Genomic DNA, 20,115 nt, shown 5'->3' with positions numbered 1-20,115 from the left:
AAGGCGGATAAATCCCCTGGGCCTGATGGTTTGCATCCGAGGGGCTTGCATCCTAGGGTCTTAAAAGAAGTGGCGGCAGGCATAGTGGATTCATTGGTTGTAATTTACCAAAATTCCCTGGATTCTGGGGAAGCCCCAGCAGATTGGAAAATTGCAAATTTAAAAAAGGAGGCAGATAAAAAGCAGGAAACTATAGACCAGTTAGCCTAACATCTGTGGTTGGGAAAATGTTGGAGTCCATTATTAAAGAAGCAGTAGCAGCACATTTGGAAAAGCATAATTCGGTCAGGCAGAGTCGGCATGGATTTATGAAGGGGAAGTCATGTTGGACAAATTTGCTGGAATTCTTTGAGGATCTAATGAACAGGGTGGATAAAGGGGAACCAGTGGATGTGGTATATTTGGACTTCAAGAAGGCATTTGACAAGGTGCCACATAAAAGGTTACTGCACAAGATAAAAGTTCACGAGGTTGGGGGTAATATATGGATAGAGGATTGGCTAACTAACAGAAAACAGAGAGTCGGGATAAATAGTTCATTCTCAGGTTGGCAAATCAGTAACTAGTGGGGTGCCGCAGGGATCAGTGCTGGGACCCCAACTATTTACAATCTATATCAACCACTTGGAAGAGAGGACCGAGTGTAATGTAGCCAAGTTTGCGACGATACAAAGATAGGAGGAAAAGCAATGTATGAGGAGGAGACACAAAATCTGCAAAAGGACATAGACAGGCTAAGTGAGTGGGCAAAAATTTGGCAGGTGGAGTATAATGTTGGAAAGTGTGAGGTTAAAAAAAAAAGTCAGAGCAAGTTTTTATTTAAATGGAGAAAAATTGCAATGTGCTGCAGTACAGTGGGACCTGGGGGTACTTGTGTATGAAACACAAAAGGTTAGTATGCAGGTATAGCAAGTGATCAGGAAGGCCAATGGAATCTTCGCCTTTATTGCAAAGGGGATGGAGTATAAAAGCAGGGAAGTCTTGCTACAGTTATACAAGGTATTGGTGAGGCCACACCTGGAATACTGCGTACAGTTTTGGTTTCTAAATTACGAATGGAGGCAGTTCAGAGAAGGTTCACTAGGTTGATTCTGGAGATGAGGGGGTTGACTTATGAGGAAAGGTTGAGGAGGTTGGGCCTCTACTCTCTGAAATTCAGAAGAATGAGAGGTGATCTTATCGAAACGTATAAGATTATGAAGGGGCATGATGAGGTGGATGCAGAGAGGATGTTTCCACAGATAGGGGAAACTAGAACTAGGGGGCATAATCTTAGAATAGGGGACCACTCTTAAAACTGAGATGAGGAGGAATTTCTTAGGATTGTAAATCTGTGGAATTTGCTACCTCAGAGCTGTGGAAGCTGGGTCATTGAATAAATTTAAGACAGAGATAGACAGTTTATTAACCGATAAGGGGTTCTGGAGAGCGGACAGGGAAGTGGACCTGAGTCCATGATCGGATCAGCCATGATCGTATTAAATAGCAGAGCAGGCTTGAGGGGCTGTATGGCCTACTCCTGCTCCTATTTCTTATATTCTCCCTCCGCTGCCTCCCCAGCCTCAAAGACCTTTTGAAAATATAGATAAATTACATCTACTGCATTACCATTGTCTACTCATTCCGTGACCTCTTCAATCCCTTCGTATTCTCGCTTATAATTCACTCCTTTGCTGTCTATATATTTAATGTATGCCTCTTTCCTTATCTTCAATTGTTCCCTTATGTCTTTTTTCATCCATGGAGTCTCATTCGTGTTTAGTTTGATCTTTCCTTTTAGCTGGAATATATTTTTCCTGCACTCTGGGAAAAATTTTTAGAGTGTTCAACATTGTTCTACATTGTTGTTTGCCAATATTGTTGCCCATTTTATCTTCCCAAGTTCTATTCATAGCCCCTCAAAATCAGCTTTTCTCCAGTCTATTAACCTGGTTTTCGTCATACTTGTGTCCTTCTCTATTATCATCTTAAAGCGTATTATATTATGCTCACTATTGTCTAGATGCTCCCCTACTTTTACATTTTTATCTGCTCTGGTTCATTCTTCATTATACTAGATTCAATAGTGAATCCTCCCTTGGGCTTTTTACATTTTGGGTTAGAAAGGAGTCCTGTATACATTGTAGGAACTCCTTTCCCTTATCCCATTTACCTGTCCAATTATTATCAGGGTAATTGAAATCCCGCATGATTATTATTCAATGTTTTTTTTTACTCGTATCCCTAATTTATCTGCATATTTCGTCCTCCACCTCCCATCCACTTTTGGGTGGTCTGTAGACTACTATTAGTGTGATTGATCCTTTAGTATATTTTATCTCTATCCATATGGATTCTATTTTTGTCTTGCTGAAAGCTGTGTCACTTTTTCTACTGCTATTATGTTATCTCTAATAAGTACAGCTACTCCACCTCTCCTTTTTCCCTCTCTATCTTTTCTAAATATGTTATACTCTGCAATGTTTAATTCTCCATTCTAATTTTTCTGTAACCATGCCTCGGTAATCCCTCCTATTTCTGGTTCCTCCCAACGAATGATTGCCTCCGACTCCCCTGGTTTATTACAGATACTGTGTGCATTGCTGTACAGACAGTTGAACTCATTTTTAATAGGATTTCCTCTCACTTTTTAGACTCCTGTTCTATAACTTTATTTGCTCCCTTGTCGTCCATGTCCTCCCTTACTTTATTCTTTCTAATGCTCTCCGTTCCTGTTTTGTTTATACTTAAACTGCTTGCGTTTCTTGTAAATCCCTCCCCACTTCTCACGAGTTTAAAGCTTTTGTCACCACTAGGACATGGGTCCCATTCTGGTTCAGATGGGGCCTGACCCATCAATACAGCTCCTTCCTGTCCCAGAACTGGTGCTGGTGTCCCATGAAAAGAACCCCTCTTTCCCACACCAGCCCTTTAGTCACGTGTTAATTCTCCTGATCTATCTGCTTCTATGCCAATTGGCACGTGGCTCAATCAATAATCCAGAGATTATTACCCTTGAGGTCCTGCTTTTTAATTTAGATCCTAACTCCTGATACTCCTTCAGCAGGACCTCTTCCCTATTCCTACCTATGTTGTCTGTTCCAACAGGGACGACGACAACTGGATTTATCCCCTCCTGATCCCAAGTTCCTCTCCAGCCGCCGTGAGATATCCCTTGCCCTGGCACCGGGTAGGCAACACACCCTTCGGGATTCTCGTTCTTGGTTGCAGAGGACGCAATCTATCCCCCTAATTATAAAGTCCCCTATCATTACCACGTTTCTATTCTGCTCGTTTACCCCACCCCCTTGGACAGCCTTCTGAACCACGGTACCTTGGTCTGCATTGTGGCTATCCTCCCTGCAGTCTGTCTCCTTGACCTCATAGGTAGCGAATACATCGTACCTGTTGGACAGGACTAGTGTCTGCGGGGCCTCCTTCTCAACCTCTCCTAAATCTCCGCTACTTAGCTTCCTAACAGTCACACCCTCCCATTCCTGAACCTGTGCTGTCCTCTGGGGTGTGACAATGCCGTTTTTTGGTTAATTTCAAGACTTACGCCTGTTTTTTTGGGCCCCAACTACTCCAAAAAAAGTAAGTTTCCCCATTCTAATTTTTTTAATTGGCGCCGTGCAGCCTGTCCTTCAGCTTCGGGGGGTGGAGCCTAATGTCTGCACTGAAAAAGAATGCCTCCCTTCTGCGCATGTGCGAGGAAAAAAAATGATGTTTTTTATGTGACTGCTAAGGGTGCGCATGCCCAGTACACCTCCCGGTCTGCATTCAGCCATTTTTAAAGAGCCAGTTGTGTGTAAGAACTGTGTAAGAACTTTTAATTCTCAGTGGAAAAATCGGAGCTGCAATATGCAACGCGGCCAAGGACCAAGAATTTCTCGAGGAAGTGGAGGCACTAGTTACTGTAATTGAGGCCAGATGGCACAAGCTGGACACCAGCAGAGGTGGGGAGGAGTTAAACTAATATGGCAGGGGGATGGGAACCAATGCAGGGAGATAGAGGGAAACAAAAAGGAGGCAAAAACAAAAGACAGAAAGGAGATGAGGAAAAGTGGAGGGCAGAGAAACCCAAGGCAAAGAACAAAAAGGGCCATTGTACAGCAAAATTCTAAAAGGACAGAGGGTGTTTAAAAAAAACAAGCCTAAAGGCTTTGTGTCTTAATGCAAGGAGTATCCGCAATAAGGTGGATGAATTAACTGTGCAAATAGATGTTAACAAATATGATGTGATTGGGATTACGGAGACGTGGCTCCAGGATGAGCAGGGCTGGGAACTCAACATCCAGGGGTATTCAACATTCAGGAAGGATAGAATAAAAGGAAAAGGAGGTGGGGTAGCATTGCTGGTTAAGGAGGAGATTAAGGCAATAGTTAGGAAGGACATTAGCTTGGATGATGTGGAATCTATATGGGTAGAGCTGCAGAACACCAAAGGGCAAAAAACGTTAGTGGGAGTTGTGTACAGACCTCCAAACAGTAGTAGTGATGTTGGGGAGGGCATCAAACAGGAAATTAGGGGTGCGTGCAATAAAGGTGCAGCAGTTATAATGGGTGACTTTAATATGCACATAGATTGGGCTAACCAAACTGGAAGCAATACGGTGGAGGAGGATTTTCTGGAGTGCATAAGGGATGGTTTTTTAGACCAATATGTCGAGGAACCAACTAGGGGGGAGGCCATCTTAGACTGGGTGTTATGTAATGAGAAAGGATTAATTAGCAATCTCGTTGTGCGAGGCCCCTTGGGGAAGAGTGACCATAATATGGTGGAATTCTGCATTAGGATGGAGAATGAAACAGTTAATTCAGAGACCATGGTCCAGAACTTAAAGAAGGCTAACTTTGAAGGTATGAGGCGTGAATTGGCTGAGATGGATTGGCGAATGATACTTAAGGGGTTGACTGTGGATGGGCAATGGCAGACATTTAGAGACCGCATGGATGAACTACAACAATTGTACATTCCTGTCTGGCATAGAAATAAAAAAGGGAAGGTGGCTCAACCGTGGCTATCAAGGGAAATCAGGGATAGTATTAAAGCCAAGGAAGTGGCATACAAATTGGCCAGAAATAGCAGCGAACCTGGGGACTGGGAGAAATTTAGAACTCAGCAGAGGAGGACAAAGGGTTTGATTAGGGCAGGGAAAATGGAGTATGAGAAGAAGCTTGCAGGGAACATTAAGACGGATTGCAAAAGTTTCTATAGATATGTAAAGAGAAAAAGGTTAGTAAAGACAAATGTAGGTCCCCTGCAGTCAGAATCAGGGGAAGTCATAACGGGGAACAAAGAAATGGCGGACCAATTGAACAAGTACTTTGGTTCGGTATTCACGAAGGAGGACACGAACAACCTTCCGGTTATAAAAGGGGTCGGGGGGTCTAGTAAGGAGGAGGAACTGAGGGAAATCCTTATTGGCCGGGAAATTGTGTTGGGGAAATTGATGGGATTGAAGGCCGATAAATCCCCAGGGCCTGATGGACTGCATCCCAGAGTACTTAAGGAGGTGGCCTTGGAAATAGTGGATGCGTTGACAGTCATTTTCCAACATTCCATTGACTCTGGATCAGTTCCTATGGAGTGGAGGGTAGCCAATGTAACCCCACTTTTTAAAAAAGGAGGGAGAGAGAAAACAGGGAATTATAGACCGGTCAGCCTGACATCGGTAGTGGGTAAAATGATGGAATCAATTATTAAGGATGTCATAGCAGTGCATTTGGAAAGAGGTGACATGATAGGTCCAAGTCAGCATGGATTTGTGAAAGGGAAATCATGCTTGACAAATCTTCTGGAATTTTTTGAGGATGTTTCCAGTAGAGTGGATAAGGGAGAACCAGTTGATGTGGTATATTTGGACTTTCAGAAGGCGTTCGACAAGGTCCCACACAAGAGATTGATGTGCAAAGTTAGAGCACATGGGATTGGGGGTAGTGTACTGACATGGATTGAGAACTGGTTGTCAGACAGGAAGCAAAGAGTAGGAGTAAATGGGTACTTTTCAGAATGGCAGGCAGTGACTAGTGGGGTACCGCAAGGTTCTGTGCTGGGGCCCCAGCTGTTTACACTGTACATTAATGATTTAGATGAGGGGATTAAATGTAGTATCTCCAAATTTGCGGATGACACTAAGTTGGGTGGCAGTGTGAGCTGCGAGGAGGATGCTGTGAGGCTGCAGAGCGACTTGGATAGGTTAGGTGAGTGGGCAAATGCATGGCAGATGAAGTATAATGTGGATAAATGGGAGGTTATCCACTTTGGTGGTAAAAACAGAGAGACAGACTATTATCTGAATGGTGACAGATTAGGAAAAGGGGAGGTGCAAAGAGACCTGGGTGTCATGGTACATCAGTCATTGAAGGTTGGCATGCAGGTGCAGCAGGCGGTTAAGAAAGCAAATGGCATGTTGGCCTTCATAGCAAGGGGATTTGAGTACAGGGGCAGGGAGGTGTTGCTACAGTTGTACAGGGCATTGGTGAGGCCACACCTGGAGTATTGTGTACAGTTTTGGTCTCCTAACCTGAGGAAGGACATTCTTGCTATTGAGGGAGTGCAGCGAAGGTTCACCAGACTGATTCCCGGGATGGCGGGACTGACCTATCAAGAAAGACTGGATCAACTGGGCTTGTATTCACTGGAGTTCAGAAGAATGAGAGGGGACCTCATAGAAACATATAAAATTCTGACGGGGTTAGACAGGTTAGATGCAGGAAGAATGTTCCCAATGTTGGGGAAGTCCAGAACCAGGGGTCACAGTCTAAGGATAAGGGGTAAGCCATTTAGGACCGAGATGCGGAGGAACTTCTTCACCCAGAGAGTGGTGAACCTGTGGAATTCTCTACCACAGAAAGTTGTTGAGGCCAATTCACTAAATATATTCAAAAAGGAGTTAGATGAGGTCCTTACTGCTAGGGGGATCAAGGGGTATGGCGAGAAAGCAGGAATGGGGTACTGAAGTTGAATGTTCAGCCATGAACTCATTGAATGGCGGTGCAGGCTAGAAGGGCCGAATGGCCTACTCCTGCACCTATTTTCTATGTTTCTATGTTTCTATGAAATGAAGAAATGCTAGAACCAACTTGCAGAAGATTACTGTATAATGATGACCACCCTGAGGTCTGGAGGCCAGTGCAAATAGAAGTGACAGGACCTTGGTCAAGTAATTAGTGTAAGTAATATTTTCATTTATTCCAGTGCAATTATAAATGTGTCCCACCAAGCAGAAAGACACCCTCTCTAAAAAGTTATGTGCATTTTTGTAGAGGAAGGTGGCACACAACAAAAGAGAGAGAACTCAAAATAGGAGGAGGCCCGGCAAATCTGTACCCACTGATACCCATGGAAGACAGGGTCGCTGCTTTGATGGGTCCTGCCTAGAGAAAAGCAATCACCACTGCACAAACTGGGCCCACACTCGAAGGAGAGGGTAAGTCCTGCAAATTCCACATTCTGGCTTTGCCAAATATTAAGTACTGCATGGTCTAGCCATGCTTCGGTTCATGGGGACGTCTCCGTCAGCTACGCTTCGGTTAGTGCAATGTGCTATCATTCATCATGGTCCTTCAAATGAGCCTGTGCCAGCACTGAGAGTGTCTACTCATGGCACCCTGCCCCCTCTGCTGCTAACCATCTGTCTGTTCTGTTATATTTTGCAGAGCTTGAGGCCAACCTCGACGAGGCTGAAGCTGATGCAGAAGATGATTCAGTCGCGGTCGAGCCCGAAGAGAACATCTTCCAATCCCACCTTCCAGACCAAGAGCATGGGGGGTGAGGAGGAATGCGAGGAAGAAGGCCCCCCCTCCCCCCCCCCGTTGTACTCACTCTGGAGGAGGTGCTGGTGCCGCCCATTGAGGTGCCAACCCCTTTCCTGAGTGGTGCGAGTGTAGGGACATTCCATGGTTTCACACAGTCTGACGCTGTGGGTTCCAGTGGGGTGCAGCAAGCCACTCCCAGGGTCCCACTGTCTGAGGCTGCGGGTCCCAGTGGGATGCAGTGAGTCACACCCAGGGTGAGGAGGGGAAGGCGAGCTCGACAGCACTCCTGAAGTGCAGGATGTAACAGATGTGGTTCAGATGATGGCAATGAGTGCGGAAGGCATTGACCTTACGTGATCACTCCTGGACACCATCAGCGGGATGGGTGATGAGGTATCAGGACTGTCAGGAGAAGTAACAATACTCTCTCGAGAAATGTGAACACTGTCCAGGCACATTAGGGATGGAATGTCACAGGTAGTTGATACATTGTCGGTGAACATGAGGGAGGGAATGTTGCAGGTAGTTGAGACACTGTCGGGGCACATAAGGGAGGGAATGTCGCAGGTAGCTGCTGCAATAAGGGAACACGCTCCGACCCCGCGGCCATTGACGGAATCAACTGCCACTCCCACTCCAATCCCCAGACCCGCCTCTGAAGAGGCCCAAGCCGGGCCTTCCACATTACTGCCTGCCCACGCGCCTCTCCACGCACCCCCCCGCCCCCACATCAAGAATTGCACATTACCAGAGATGCTCAAAAGAATAAGCTTGGTACCAACCCGACAAACACTGTGCCACCGCCTGCAGGCAGGGGTGGAGTCACCAAGCGCAAGCGCAGCGGGCGGTCTTGGGATAAGGTGGAGGAGAGATGGGTGCAGCTTTTCTTTGCTGCTGTTATTATTGTTACTGTTGTAACTTCTCAAATTAAAAGTTTTTTGCAAGTAATGTAAATTTATAAATTTGTAAGTGATCTTAACTGAATACTTTAAAGTTTGATACAAGAATATTTTTATTAAAGTTAAGTACAAGCAAATGTTAAACCTATTTTATTCAATCGTTTATATTATTTGTTCCATTAACATAACTTTTTGAACTAAAGAATCACATTATTCTATTATTAACTCAACACAACATTACGGAACAGGTCCAAACAGTAAACATCGTCCATTTGGAATAGTTGCCACTGAGCCTTCAGGCAGCAAAGCGGGTGAGCTGCTGGTGCAAGGCTCGAGCAATCGCTAAAGGGGCACGACGGCACATCGTGTTCCGGGTTCAGGTAATTGCATGGCTTCCTCATCATCCGCATCTTCCTCGTGATCATCAGCCACTCTCACCTCAGGTGGGTCTTCTACTACCAGCTGCTGCTGCCTCATGATGGCTAAGTTATGCAGCATGCAACAGTGAACTGACTGACAATCTCGGAAGTATTGCAAATAGCCTCCGGAATGGTCTAGGCATCGGAAATGCTGCTTCAAGATACCAATGGTCCTCTCTGTTATGCTGTGTGTCGCAATGTGCGACATGTTGTATTCCCGCACAGCTTCCGTCCAGGTTACACATAGGGACGCCATGAGCCAGGTGGCGAGGCCGTATCCTTTGTCCCCCAGCAGCCAGCTCTGCCCTTCTGGCTGCTGCTGAAACATGGCAGATATAGCACTCTCACGTAGGATGAATGCATCATGGGTGTTCCCAGGGTATCTCTCATCAACTGCCATGATGCGATGCATGTTGTCACAGACAAACTGTACGTTCATGGAGTGGAAACCTTTTCTGTTCCTGTACATCTCTGTATCCTCCAAAGGTGCCCGCAAGACGATGTGGGTGCAATCAATGCAGCCCTGTACCTTTGGGAAGCCAGCAATCCTGGAGAAACCCACAGCCCTGTCACGTGTTGCCTGGGCGGTCATGGGGAACTTTATGTAGTCATTCTTCCAGCCATATAATGCAGCAGTCACCTGCTGAATGCAGATATGTGTCGCATGTTGAGCACACATCCCCAGTTGTGACCTGGAATGATGCATAAAATGAACGTGCAGCTGTAACCTATACTTCAACTGACAAAGCAGTCCTGACGCTTCTAGGGTGCATTTATTAACGCTCAGATCTCGGTTACAACTTCTTTGCGGAAACGCAGCCTTTTCACACAGTCTGCGTCACTCAGGTGCAGGTATGAACGCCTGTTTCGATATACCCGATATGGGTAAGGCCTCCTGCCCATCATCCTACGTGCTCTTGAGGTTACTCAGGTGATGATGCCTAATCAATCTTCTCCTCCGCAGCACCATCGTGCAGAAGGTTTGCATGAAGTAAGGCATTGTCAATATTGCCCCCATAATTTAATTGTAGCTTTGCAACAAGCTCAAAACAGCAGGGCAAAGCACTCTCACCTTTCCTCTCTTCAAGGTGCATGCCCCAGTAAGGACCACACCCTGGTCTGCGTTTGCTTAGAACGGGAAGCGAGGCATCCAATGAAGACGTTTGGGGCAACAAAGTTTAATGCAATTCTTTAATTTTTGATTTTTATTTTCAAAGTGCCAGCCCACCACCAAACGTCTCCTCAGCGGGCTCGAGGATTGGCTGGCAGAATCGCTCCCTCGCCCGAACACGGGCTCGGTGTCCACCCACCCACCCCCGCCCAGCTTCTTTTGAAGCTGCTGTATAGCATAAGGTTTCTCATCTCTTCAGTTTGGCCCCCCCTCCCTGGGCTTCTTTTGAAACCGAGCCCGTGTGTCTGGGCAAGGGAGCGATTCTGCCAGCTAACGCTCTGACCCTCGAGCCCGGTGAGGAAACGTTTGCTGGTGGCGTGGTACTTTGAAAAAAAATCAGAAGTTAAAGAATTGCTTTAGACTTACATTTTCTCCCTTTTGACTTCGAAAAAATTAAGCTTCATGAAAAATTAAGCATATTCTTTGTCTTCTCGACTCCCTCCAAAACTTCGCCAATAACAATGTTGTCTTTTTGCGCCGATTTTTTAATGCGCGCTGCTTTTTTTTAAATGCCCAGAAGGTTTTTTGGGAGTGGTCACTTACGCCATACTAGGAAAAATGTAAGTTAGCCAAACTTGTTTAAATCTGAAAAACTGGCGCAGACATCAGGTTATGCCTCCTATGACAAAAAAATCCTAACCTAAAAAAAATAGTAACTAACTGAGTTACACTGGCGTAGAAACTTTGGGGAAACTTGGATATTTTAATTTACTCCAAAAAAAACAGCGCACGCCAAAAAGACGGTGTAGATAACTGGGGAAAATTCTGGATAAAACTGCAGAAAATCCTCCCCTTCCCTTATGCTTCGGAGTGTTTCCAGTTCGATGACTCTGAGCCGGAGAGATTAGAGATGGAGACATCTGCAGACATGTTTGCTTAGGACAGTCTTGCCATCCACAAACTTCCATATACTGCAATCCAGACACACAACCTGCTCTGCCATATCTTAGACTAACCTTTATTTATTTAATTAGTTGGTCTTTATTCAATGATTATTTATAGTTATATTAATTAGTTTAACCAGTTAAGCTATGCATTTAATACAGTACTTTATAGTTTCCTAATCCTAGTTTAAACCACTGCCCTAGTTTAGAGAGAGAAAACTTTAAAAGCAATCAATCACCTACCTGCTGTCTTGTGATGTCACTCCTTGTTTTATTTTGTGAACTACACCATGGAAGGTTCCACCGCTGCTGGTGTCTCCAATCAGGTCAGCGCTGTTTGACCGCTGTTTTATGGTCTGCCGCTGCTGGTAACACAGAATACTTCAGTTTTGTCACTAACTGTTTTAATTCTGAGTTTTAATGTGATGTAAAATCATATCATATTCGAACTTGCTGGCCTGAGAAACTCTTCGGCTCAGTGAAACTTGAGCAGATCAGAGGGATTTCCTGTTAACTGTAAGCAACTTCACTGAAATGAAAACTGGGTTTTTCCCCACTTCGGGTTAGGGTGCAGGGTGAATAATTCTCTGCAGGCAAAATTGAATGGGTCTGTTGTTTGGAGGTAGAAGGAGTAATGAATTGTTGAGTAATTTTGGAGGAAATAAATTATAAGTTTAATTTTTTTGTGGAAATGTTGAGGACCCAGGAATGTGCATACAATTAATTATTCATTTATTTCTCAATTTAAGATGACACCAAGCAGGCAGCAAGACTAATTTGAAGCATGGAAAATAAACTCCAGAAAGGTCCAGAGCACTGGGCAATAAAGTCATTTTTGGGGCCTGAGTCAAGTTTTTAAAGGAGGCCTATTCCTTCTAAACATCCTGGGGACTGAAGGGCTCATGAGGACTTTGATGCAGGGACAAAGAAATATAAATGCTCCAGAGTTGCAGAACTCAGGGTAAAGAACCATCCACAGTTTTCTGAAACAGTTTGGAGAGGCAGGTGGCATCAACTTGCTCCTATTTATTTATTTCTCTGGCAGCAGGGCTCATGAACACTTTCAAAAATTTATGCTGCACAGAGGTAAACAGAACTTTAAATGTGTTTTGTTCAGTTTTTTTTTAAAGTGAGTATTGAAAATACCTGAACGCTGGGATTTTTTGCAGGGGTTGCCTCAGTTTTAGAGAGCAGAGTCTAGAATCTTAGAAAGTTGAGGGGAGGGCAACAGCACTACCAATGGAGAAAATGTGTATTGCAACCATTGCCTGTTAGTAAATTACAGCTAGCATCTCCTTGCACCTCACGCCCCCCCCTCCCCTACCCAGGATAACCTCATCACGCCTTCCTTTTGGGGACGTCTTGATTGATGCCAATGAACCTAAGAGGTATCTATGGCAGACTGGGAGTTTATAATGGCTGATTACTGGATACTGTGAGAAATTACCAAAAGAGATCTGACCAGCAGCAGCCTCTGCTCTGTTTTCAGTGTTTGGGTAGAGTTAGAGCAGTCATTTCATGCTGCATAAATCAGTTTGCAAGCTTCCTTTTCCACCCAACAATTTCCTGGACCTGCAATCAGTATTCTGTCATTAACACCTGTTCTGTTCTTTTCCTTTCAGATCCTGGGCTCAGCTAGCTTGGCTTTTCTGAGGTCCCTCTTCGATAAAATTTCAGCCAATCAGCAGAACATTTTGAAGTTTATTGCCTGCAATGAAATTTTTCTTATGCCAGCCACGGTCTTCATGCTTTTAAGGTACTATATCTTTAGTAGTCACATCTGGGTACTTTTGGCTTGGTCAATTTAAATTAAAAGTATATTTCCTATTTAAACAATCTAGTTATTTGCATATATGAAGTGACAAACAGATTAGAAGGTTAAATGTGTGGCTGAAAGAGTGGTGTGGGAGACAGGAGTTTTGATTTATGGGGCAGTGGCTCTAATACAGGGGCAAGAGGGAACTGTTCGTTTGGGACAAGCTCCACTTAAACCAGACTGGGACCAGTGGCCTGGTGAATTAAATAACTAGGACGGTAGATAGGGCTTTAAATGAATGAAGGGGGTGGGAGGATTCAGGAAAGCATAAATTCAAAAGCAATATGAGAAATGTCAAGGCTGTAGAGCAGAGTAGCGATTTGGGAAAAAATAAGCTGAGTGGATTAGGAAGGGACCTTAATAAATGTAATCATAGGTGGTACCTCGAAACGAGGATGACTTGCTTCCACGCCAAAAAAGGATGAGTTCACAGGTGTTTCAATGAAGGACCCGAACTACATCCTCAAGGATGGAAGATGCCTGTGAGTGGATTTTTTTAACGTGGGGTGGCCGTTACACATCAGCCACCACACGGGCTTGACAGAGCTAGGTCTTGGTCCAGTGGCAAAGATTATCCAAGACGACTGGAGACCTGCTCTGCTGCACGGCCCTAGTGCGCACACATATCGCAGTGTGGGCTGGTCCGTGGGCCCCTGGGCCCCGATCACGTCACTCTGCAATCTCTCACTGCTGCACTGTCACTGCACCACAAACCTGACTGTTAGAATCATAGAAATTTACAGCACAGAAGGAGGCCATTTCGGCCCATTGTGTCCACGCCAACCAACCAAGAGATATCCAGCCTAATCCCACTTTCCAGCCCTAGGTCCGTTGTTGTTACAAAACTTAATGCCAAAACATGGTCGGCAATGAAAAACTCATGAATCAGCCTTCCTCCCAGAGAGAACTAACGAAAGCTTCATTGCTGTTTCTACTGTCTTTTGCTATGAATGTTGATCTTGCTGCCGAAAAGGCATGATCAATGCAACCAGTCACTTTAACACACTCTTCTTCCCTGTTTGATGTGCAGTAATTTATACATTAATATTAAATGAGTTGGAACACATCCTTTGAAATATTTAGAGTTCAGCAGCTTAGTAGCAGAGTGCAACTTGCATGAAACATTGCTTCAAAGAAAAGATGGTCCCCTCCCCAATACCCTGCAGCTCTTGGCAAGGACACAATATAATTCACTGTCGTTATTTGTATTATAATGTGTCGAACTTTTCCAAACTATAAGGACTGTGTAGAGAACCAAGAACAAAAAAGATGAAAATGTCCTTGTGTGTACATTGGCCATACAACAAATCAAAGCACATTGCCTGTTTCTAAGAGCTTATACACTGTCCTCATTCTCTATCTTTTAAAATTAACTTCAAAAGACAGCTTGTGGCAAAAATATTAGATTATCTTAGATTTTCTGTTTGTTGACAGCTTCAAAGTTTTTGCTTTTGATGTTATTGGAGGAACAGAGATAATGAAGGAAGATTCCTCTGTGTTGTGAAATCACAAATCTGTCTACAGAAAGGAGCTTGAATTTTACTTGATATCGTGCACAGGGGAAATCTTCCTTCCTTGTGAGAGAACTGAATTAGCATGATCAGCTGAAACAATGAAAATCCAACCTCCTGGTTTGTGAATGTAACTGTACCATTGGACTGCAAGATGGCAATTTCTCTGAAAACCCTGGTTCAATGGGGAGTGTGCCAGGGATAGCATCAAGCATACCTTAGAAATAGGCAGCAAACTAGTGAATCTACTGTAGTAGATTACTTACCACCTCAACACACACTCCAAGATGGCTTCATTCCTTTTATTCTTGTTGTAAACGGCAGAGGCTGTATTACCGCAGTAGTCCACTAGGTGGATCCTATATTACACTTCTCCCTCCTTAATGAAGTAATTATAACAAACAATCATCATACATAACTTGCATGGTTATACATAACAGATACGGGCTAAAGTTTCCACTCAAACCACCCATTTACCTCCCCCCCCCCCCCCCCCCAATTTACCACCCAGAAATGCAAGTTTCCTCTCAAACCGCCCATTTGGCATTGGTGACTAAGGTGACATCAGAAAAATAGAAAAAGGTTAAAGCTAAAAGCACTATATCGGAATGTATGAAGCATTCACAACAAAATAGATGAATTAATAGTACAGATAGAAATAAATGGGCTTCATCTAATAGTAATTACAGAGACGTGGTTGCAGAGTGACCAAGGTTGGGAATTAAATATTCCAGGATACTTCACTTTTAGAAGGGATAGGCAAAATGGAAACGGTGGGTTGCGGGTAGCCCTGATAAACAAATGGATAACAGTAGAGAGAAAGGATCTTGGCTCGGAAAATTACGACATAGAATCACTTTGGGTGGAGCTAAGAAACAACAAGGGGCAGAAAACACTGGTGATAGTAGTATATCGGCCCCATAACAGCGGTCTTAGTGTTGGGTAGTAGTATAAATCAGGAAATTAGAGATGCGTGTAACAAGGGTAACTTTAATTTTCATGTCGACTAGGGAAACCAAATTCGCAGTAATAGTGTGGAGGACGAGTTCATGGATCAGTACGTCGAGGAACCAAATAGGGAACAGGCTATTTTAGATCTAGTATTGTGCAATGAGACGGTTAATTTATAACCTTGTAGTAAAGGAACCTCTGGGGAAGAGTGATCACAATATGATAGAATTTTGTATTAAGTTTGAGAGTGATATAGTTAATTTCAAAACAAGGGTCTTAAATCTGAATAAAGCAAACTATGTAGGTATGAGGGGCAGGTTGGCTAAGGTAGATTAGGAAACTAGATTAAAAGATATGCTGGTAAATAAGCAATGGCAAACATTTGAAGAAATAATTAATAATTCACAAAAAATATACATTCCCTTAAGGATTGTCCTAGGAGGAGAGATTGAGTAGACTAGGCCTAGATTCCCTAGAGTTTAGATGAGTGAGAGATGATCTCATTGAAATGTCTAAAATTCTTAAGGAGCTTGTCTGGATAGATACTGGGAGAATGTTTCCCCTGGTTAGGGAATCTAGAACTAGGGGTCACAGTCTCAGACTAAGGGGTCGCCCATTTAGGACTGAGATAAGGAGAAATTTCTTCGCACAACAGGTTGTGAATCTTTGGAATTCTCTTACCCCAGAAAGCTGTGGATGCTCAGTCCTTGGGCTTATTCAACAACAACAACTTGTATTTATATAGCGCCTTTAACTTAGTGAAATGTCCCAAGGCGCTTCACAGGAGTGTTGTGAGATAATAAAATGACACCGAGCCGCATAAGGAGAAATTCAAGCAGGTGGTCAAAGAGGTAGGTTTTAAAGAGTATCTTGAAGGAGGATAGGCCATGGAAGAATTTGAAAACAAGGATGAGAATTTTGAAATGGTGTCATTGCTTAACCGGGAGCCAATGTAGGTCAGCACAGGGGCGATAGGTGAGCGGGATTTGGTGCGAGTTAGGATACGGGCAGCCGAGGTTTGGATCATCTCTAGTTTATGTAGGGTAGAATGTGTGCATTGGAATAGTCAAGTCTAGAGATAACGAAGGCTTGGATGAGGGCTTCAGCAGCAGATGAGTTGAGGCAAGGGCGGAGACAGGTGATGTTATGGAAATAGGTGGTCTTAGTTATGCTGTGGATATGTGGTCGAAAGCTCATTTCAGGGGTCAAATATGAATTTACAAGACAGAGATCAGGGTCAAATATGAATTTCAAGACATAGATCGCCAAATTTTTGCATACTAAGGGAACCAAAGGATATATGAATAGGTGGAGTTGAAGGAGAAGATCGGCCATGCTCTTATTGAATGGCGGAACAGACTCGAATGACCCTACACCACCTCATTGTGTATTAATATGGAAATATGTAATTGGGATGGACAAAGTACTGTGTAATCCTTTTGTATTCTTGTGCTTTTAAAGTGGCCAGGGAAGCTTGTTGCAGCCTTTCATTTACTACCGATTTCTTGCACTCCGATACTCCTCTCTCAGAAATCCCTACTGCCGGTAAGTATTTTTACTGTTTTACAGATGTATTGGCTGAAGATCTTACAAATACTAAATTTAAGCTGAAATCAATCCCAGGATTTTCTGTAAAATATTTAAACATAAATATTGTGTGATAGATTTTTTTTTTTCCCCCCAAGTGTTGGTTTTGGTCCAATACCAAGCCAATTATTTGCATGTGTACAAAACCTATTCCTAATGAATAGATTCTTTATAGGTTATAGATCTCTATAACCCTGATCTAAAAGTTCTAATTGCAACACTGTTACAAACTGGCTCTTTAGAAATAGTATTGCTTTCAACTATCTGGAGTAATGGTTACTTGTAGAGGACTTATATCTGAAGTCCAATTCCATAATCGAGGATTAGTATAATCTTCGTTTCATTGAATGTACGTTCGGCAGTTAGTACCCTGCAGATCTTGTTCTGGCATCAGTTGCTTTGAAACGAACAACTTTGTTTAGATTTTTTAACGTGGTTGAGAGAACATTTCTCTGTCTCATTTTCCCTACATCTGAAGGCATTAAGCCTTTGGATGTGATTATCTTTCACTACCATGCCCTTTTCATTATTAATGCACAAGTCTTAATAGCGAGTGTTGACTGGCTGTTTTTCCACAGGAAGCATCACAGCCAAACATCTCATTCAACATCTAAGTGTGATTCTAGCAACGGTTGCTGAGTTGTGATGTTCAGCAGGAAACATGGCTGATTGCCTTGCCATAATTCAGGAGTCCTGACCACATAATCCAGCCTGACATTTTTCATACAACACTGAGTGTGATGTACTGTGAGGTGCAATCTTTCAGATGAAACCTGTGGACATTAAATATCCCATGGCACTATTTTGAACAAGAGCAGTGGAGTTATCCCCAGTGTCCTTGCTAACATTTATCCCTCAACCAACATCACTAAACATTATCTCGTCATTATCTCATTGCTGTTTGTGAGACCTTGCTGTGCGCAAATTGGCTGCTGCAGTTCGTATGTTACAACAGTAACTGTACTTCTAAAGTACTTAATTGGCTGCAAAGCGCTTGGGACATCCTGAGGTCGTTGAAAGTCACTATATAAATACAAGTCTTTTCTTTTTCTGAGGCCAATTGTAGTGCACCAACAGGTGGCTCCACTGAAATCAGCTAGCTCAGTCCATCGTGGCCTGTATGGGGAAACAGATTTTTAATTATCATTTATATAAAAGTGTAAATTCACCTCCTTTGCACTTTTCCTAAGATCTATGTGGGATGTTAATGACATGCTTATTTCATAAAGATGTTACAAAAGTTACACTCCTTCATTGTGTGTCTGCACCGCCAAAGGATAGTTATGTGTGAAACATGAATGGAAAATGTACCTTTCTCTTGTGCCCATCACTGTAATGAGGTTTTTATTTAACTCATAGGAAAAATTTTAGCAGAGGAGTAACTGTATTAAAGTTAGAAGGAAGTTCTTATCTGACTTTTTTTCTGGTCCTTTGCTATAGAACTTAAAAAAAAAAGTAACTCCTTCCTAAAATGTTGCTAACACTCTTAATTTTGTTTGGTACACAGAAATCTCTTTTCAGAGTTGAAAATGCTGTTGGAACATTTAATCATGAAGCCTGTCTGCCCTGGAATTTTGCGAAACATGTGTCTTAACTGTATTTCTTTTATAAGCCGATTGGCTCCCAGCACAAATTGAAGTGAGCTGGAAACAACAAATCCTCTATGAAAGATGAATAAATATGCTGAGCAACTGGTATCCGTGTTAGTGGCTGACAAGCCCAGATATATTCCAAAAGCCTCTGTATTTTTGTAACATCCCTTTCATATGAGATTTTAACTTGGAGTGAAATAAAACTGATTCAGTTTAAAAAGTTTCCAGTTAAATTGTTTAACTGAAATGGTCAGCTAAGATGTTGAACAGCTAAAACATTAGTATTGGCGTAATTTTTTTTAACTGATTTCATTAGATAATGATGGTCAAATCAATATTTACTTTTAGTGAACATAGGGAAAGAGGGAAGATGTCACCAAAGGTAAATGGTTTTGGTGTGCACCTGTTGGATGTTCATGGTCTTGTATTTTGCTGTCTGTATCCAAGACTTTATTTTGTACTGAGAGCGACCTCAGGTACTGGTACCTGATTAGAATGTGGGCTATCCAATTGATTGAATGTCTGGATTACAAATCAAAGACTGCACAATTAAGCACCAATAAACTGATATTGGATGCAATGTTGCACTCTACTTAGATATCTGTTTGCCAGTCAAGCAGAATGCCCTATAGATACGCTTACCAGAAATATTTTGGGCTGGCATGAATTAAGAGTCAGATTACAGTAACACTCAGATAAATATTACTGGAGTATGAACTTCAATTTGTGCTGGGGTCATTGGAGAATAAAATGTGTAGTATAAACTGGGTATTGAGCACTTTCAGCCTCTGAGAATATATCTTGAAATGTGTTGGACAAATTGTTTCACAGTATCTTGCATAAAAGGATTGAATGTTGATTATTGGCAGATTTTCACTACTTAAATGCTGTATATTATCTTTAATGCATGTAACTTTCAGTGATTGCACTGAAATAATTCCTTTGTAGTTGACAAACTTTTTCATCTTTTCTGTGAGAACCTGTATTGGTACAGAATGTTCACAATAATGAAATTCAAGCTAAATTAGCTAGTAAATTTAAAAATAAACTTTTGTAAAATATCACATGTTTAAAGTTTCATACTTTGCAAACCAAATATTTATGGAACCAACTTCTCATCCCTACAAATGGAAGAATGACTGATACTGTTGTGTGGTATTACTGTTGTATGGTATTACTGTTTTTTTGGTTTCTGTTCTGTTGTCCCTGCTCTAGAATGTATTGTAGGGAATTTTATTGACTGAAGTTCCAGTACCTAATAAAAGTTAACACTGAAGTGGTTGTATTATTTTCATCAATCCAACGATTGCATGCATTATAAATACTGTTCTTGCTCTCTTGTTCCAGTTTATTTTATAGTCAGAATCCCACCATATCTGTCAGTACCACACTTTAATTTTTCTGCTTTCTATCAGACAAGTTTGATTATAGAAAGTGTTTCTACTGAGCTGGTACTGAATAAATTTAGTGAAATAATACCACAAATTAGAATGTTTCCCCAATTTAATACATAATAAAAATTGATTGTATATTTAATAATTTATA

General features: G+C 42.6%; 1 protein-coding gene and 1 long non-coding RNA gene across 6 annotated transcripts in view; both read left to right on the top strand.

The window, feature by feature from the left end:
* tmem33 (transmembrane protein 33) overlaps window positions 1-19,846 on the top strand; it is a 67,904-nt gene extending 48,058 nt beyond the window's left edge. For all 5 annotated transcript variants that reach the window (XM_070870256.1, XM_070870250.1, XM_070870254.1 and 2 more), the window contains 3 exons: window positions 12,736-12,869; window positions 16,853-16,936; window positions 18,486-19,846. In XM_070870256.1, coding sequence (XP_070726357.1) covers window positions 12,736-12,869; window positions 16,853-16,936; window positions 18,486-18,615 — 348 coding nt within the window. In that variant the 3' untranslated portion in view covers window positions 18,616-19,846. The remainder of the gene's footprint in view (window positions 1-12,735; window positions 12,870-16,852; window positions 16,937-18,485) is intronic.
* On the top strand, window positions 6,978-7,790 carry LOC139242180 (uncharacterized). The gene is made up of 3 exons (XR_011589141.1): window positions 6,978-7,154; window positions 7,249-7,412; window positions 7,642-7,790. It is a non-coding gene; the product is annotated as an uncharacterized lncRNA (long non-coding RNA).
* Window positions 19,847-20,115: the final 269 nt, after the last annotated feature.

Source organism: Pristiophorus japonicus, chromosome 2 (assembly GCF_044704955.1).
Source record: "Pristiophorus japonicus isolate sPriJap1 chromosome 2, sPriJap1.hap1, whole genome shotgun sequence".
NCBI lineage: Eukaryota > Metazoa > Chordata > Chondrichthyes > Pristiophoridae > Pristiophorus > Pristiophorus japonicus.
Note: the sequence above shows the minus strand (reverse complement) of the source record. Positions and strands in the feature narration are given on the sequence as shown.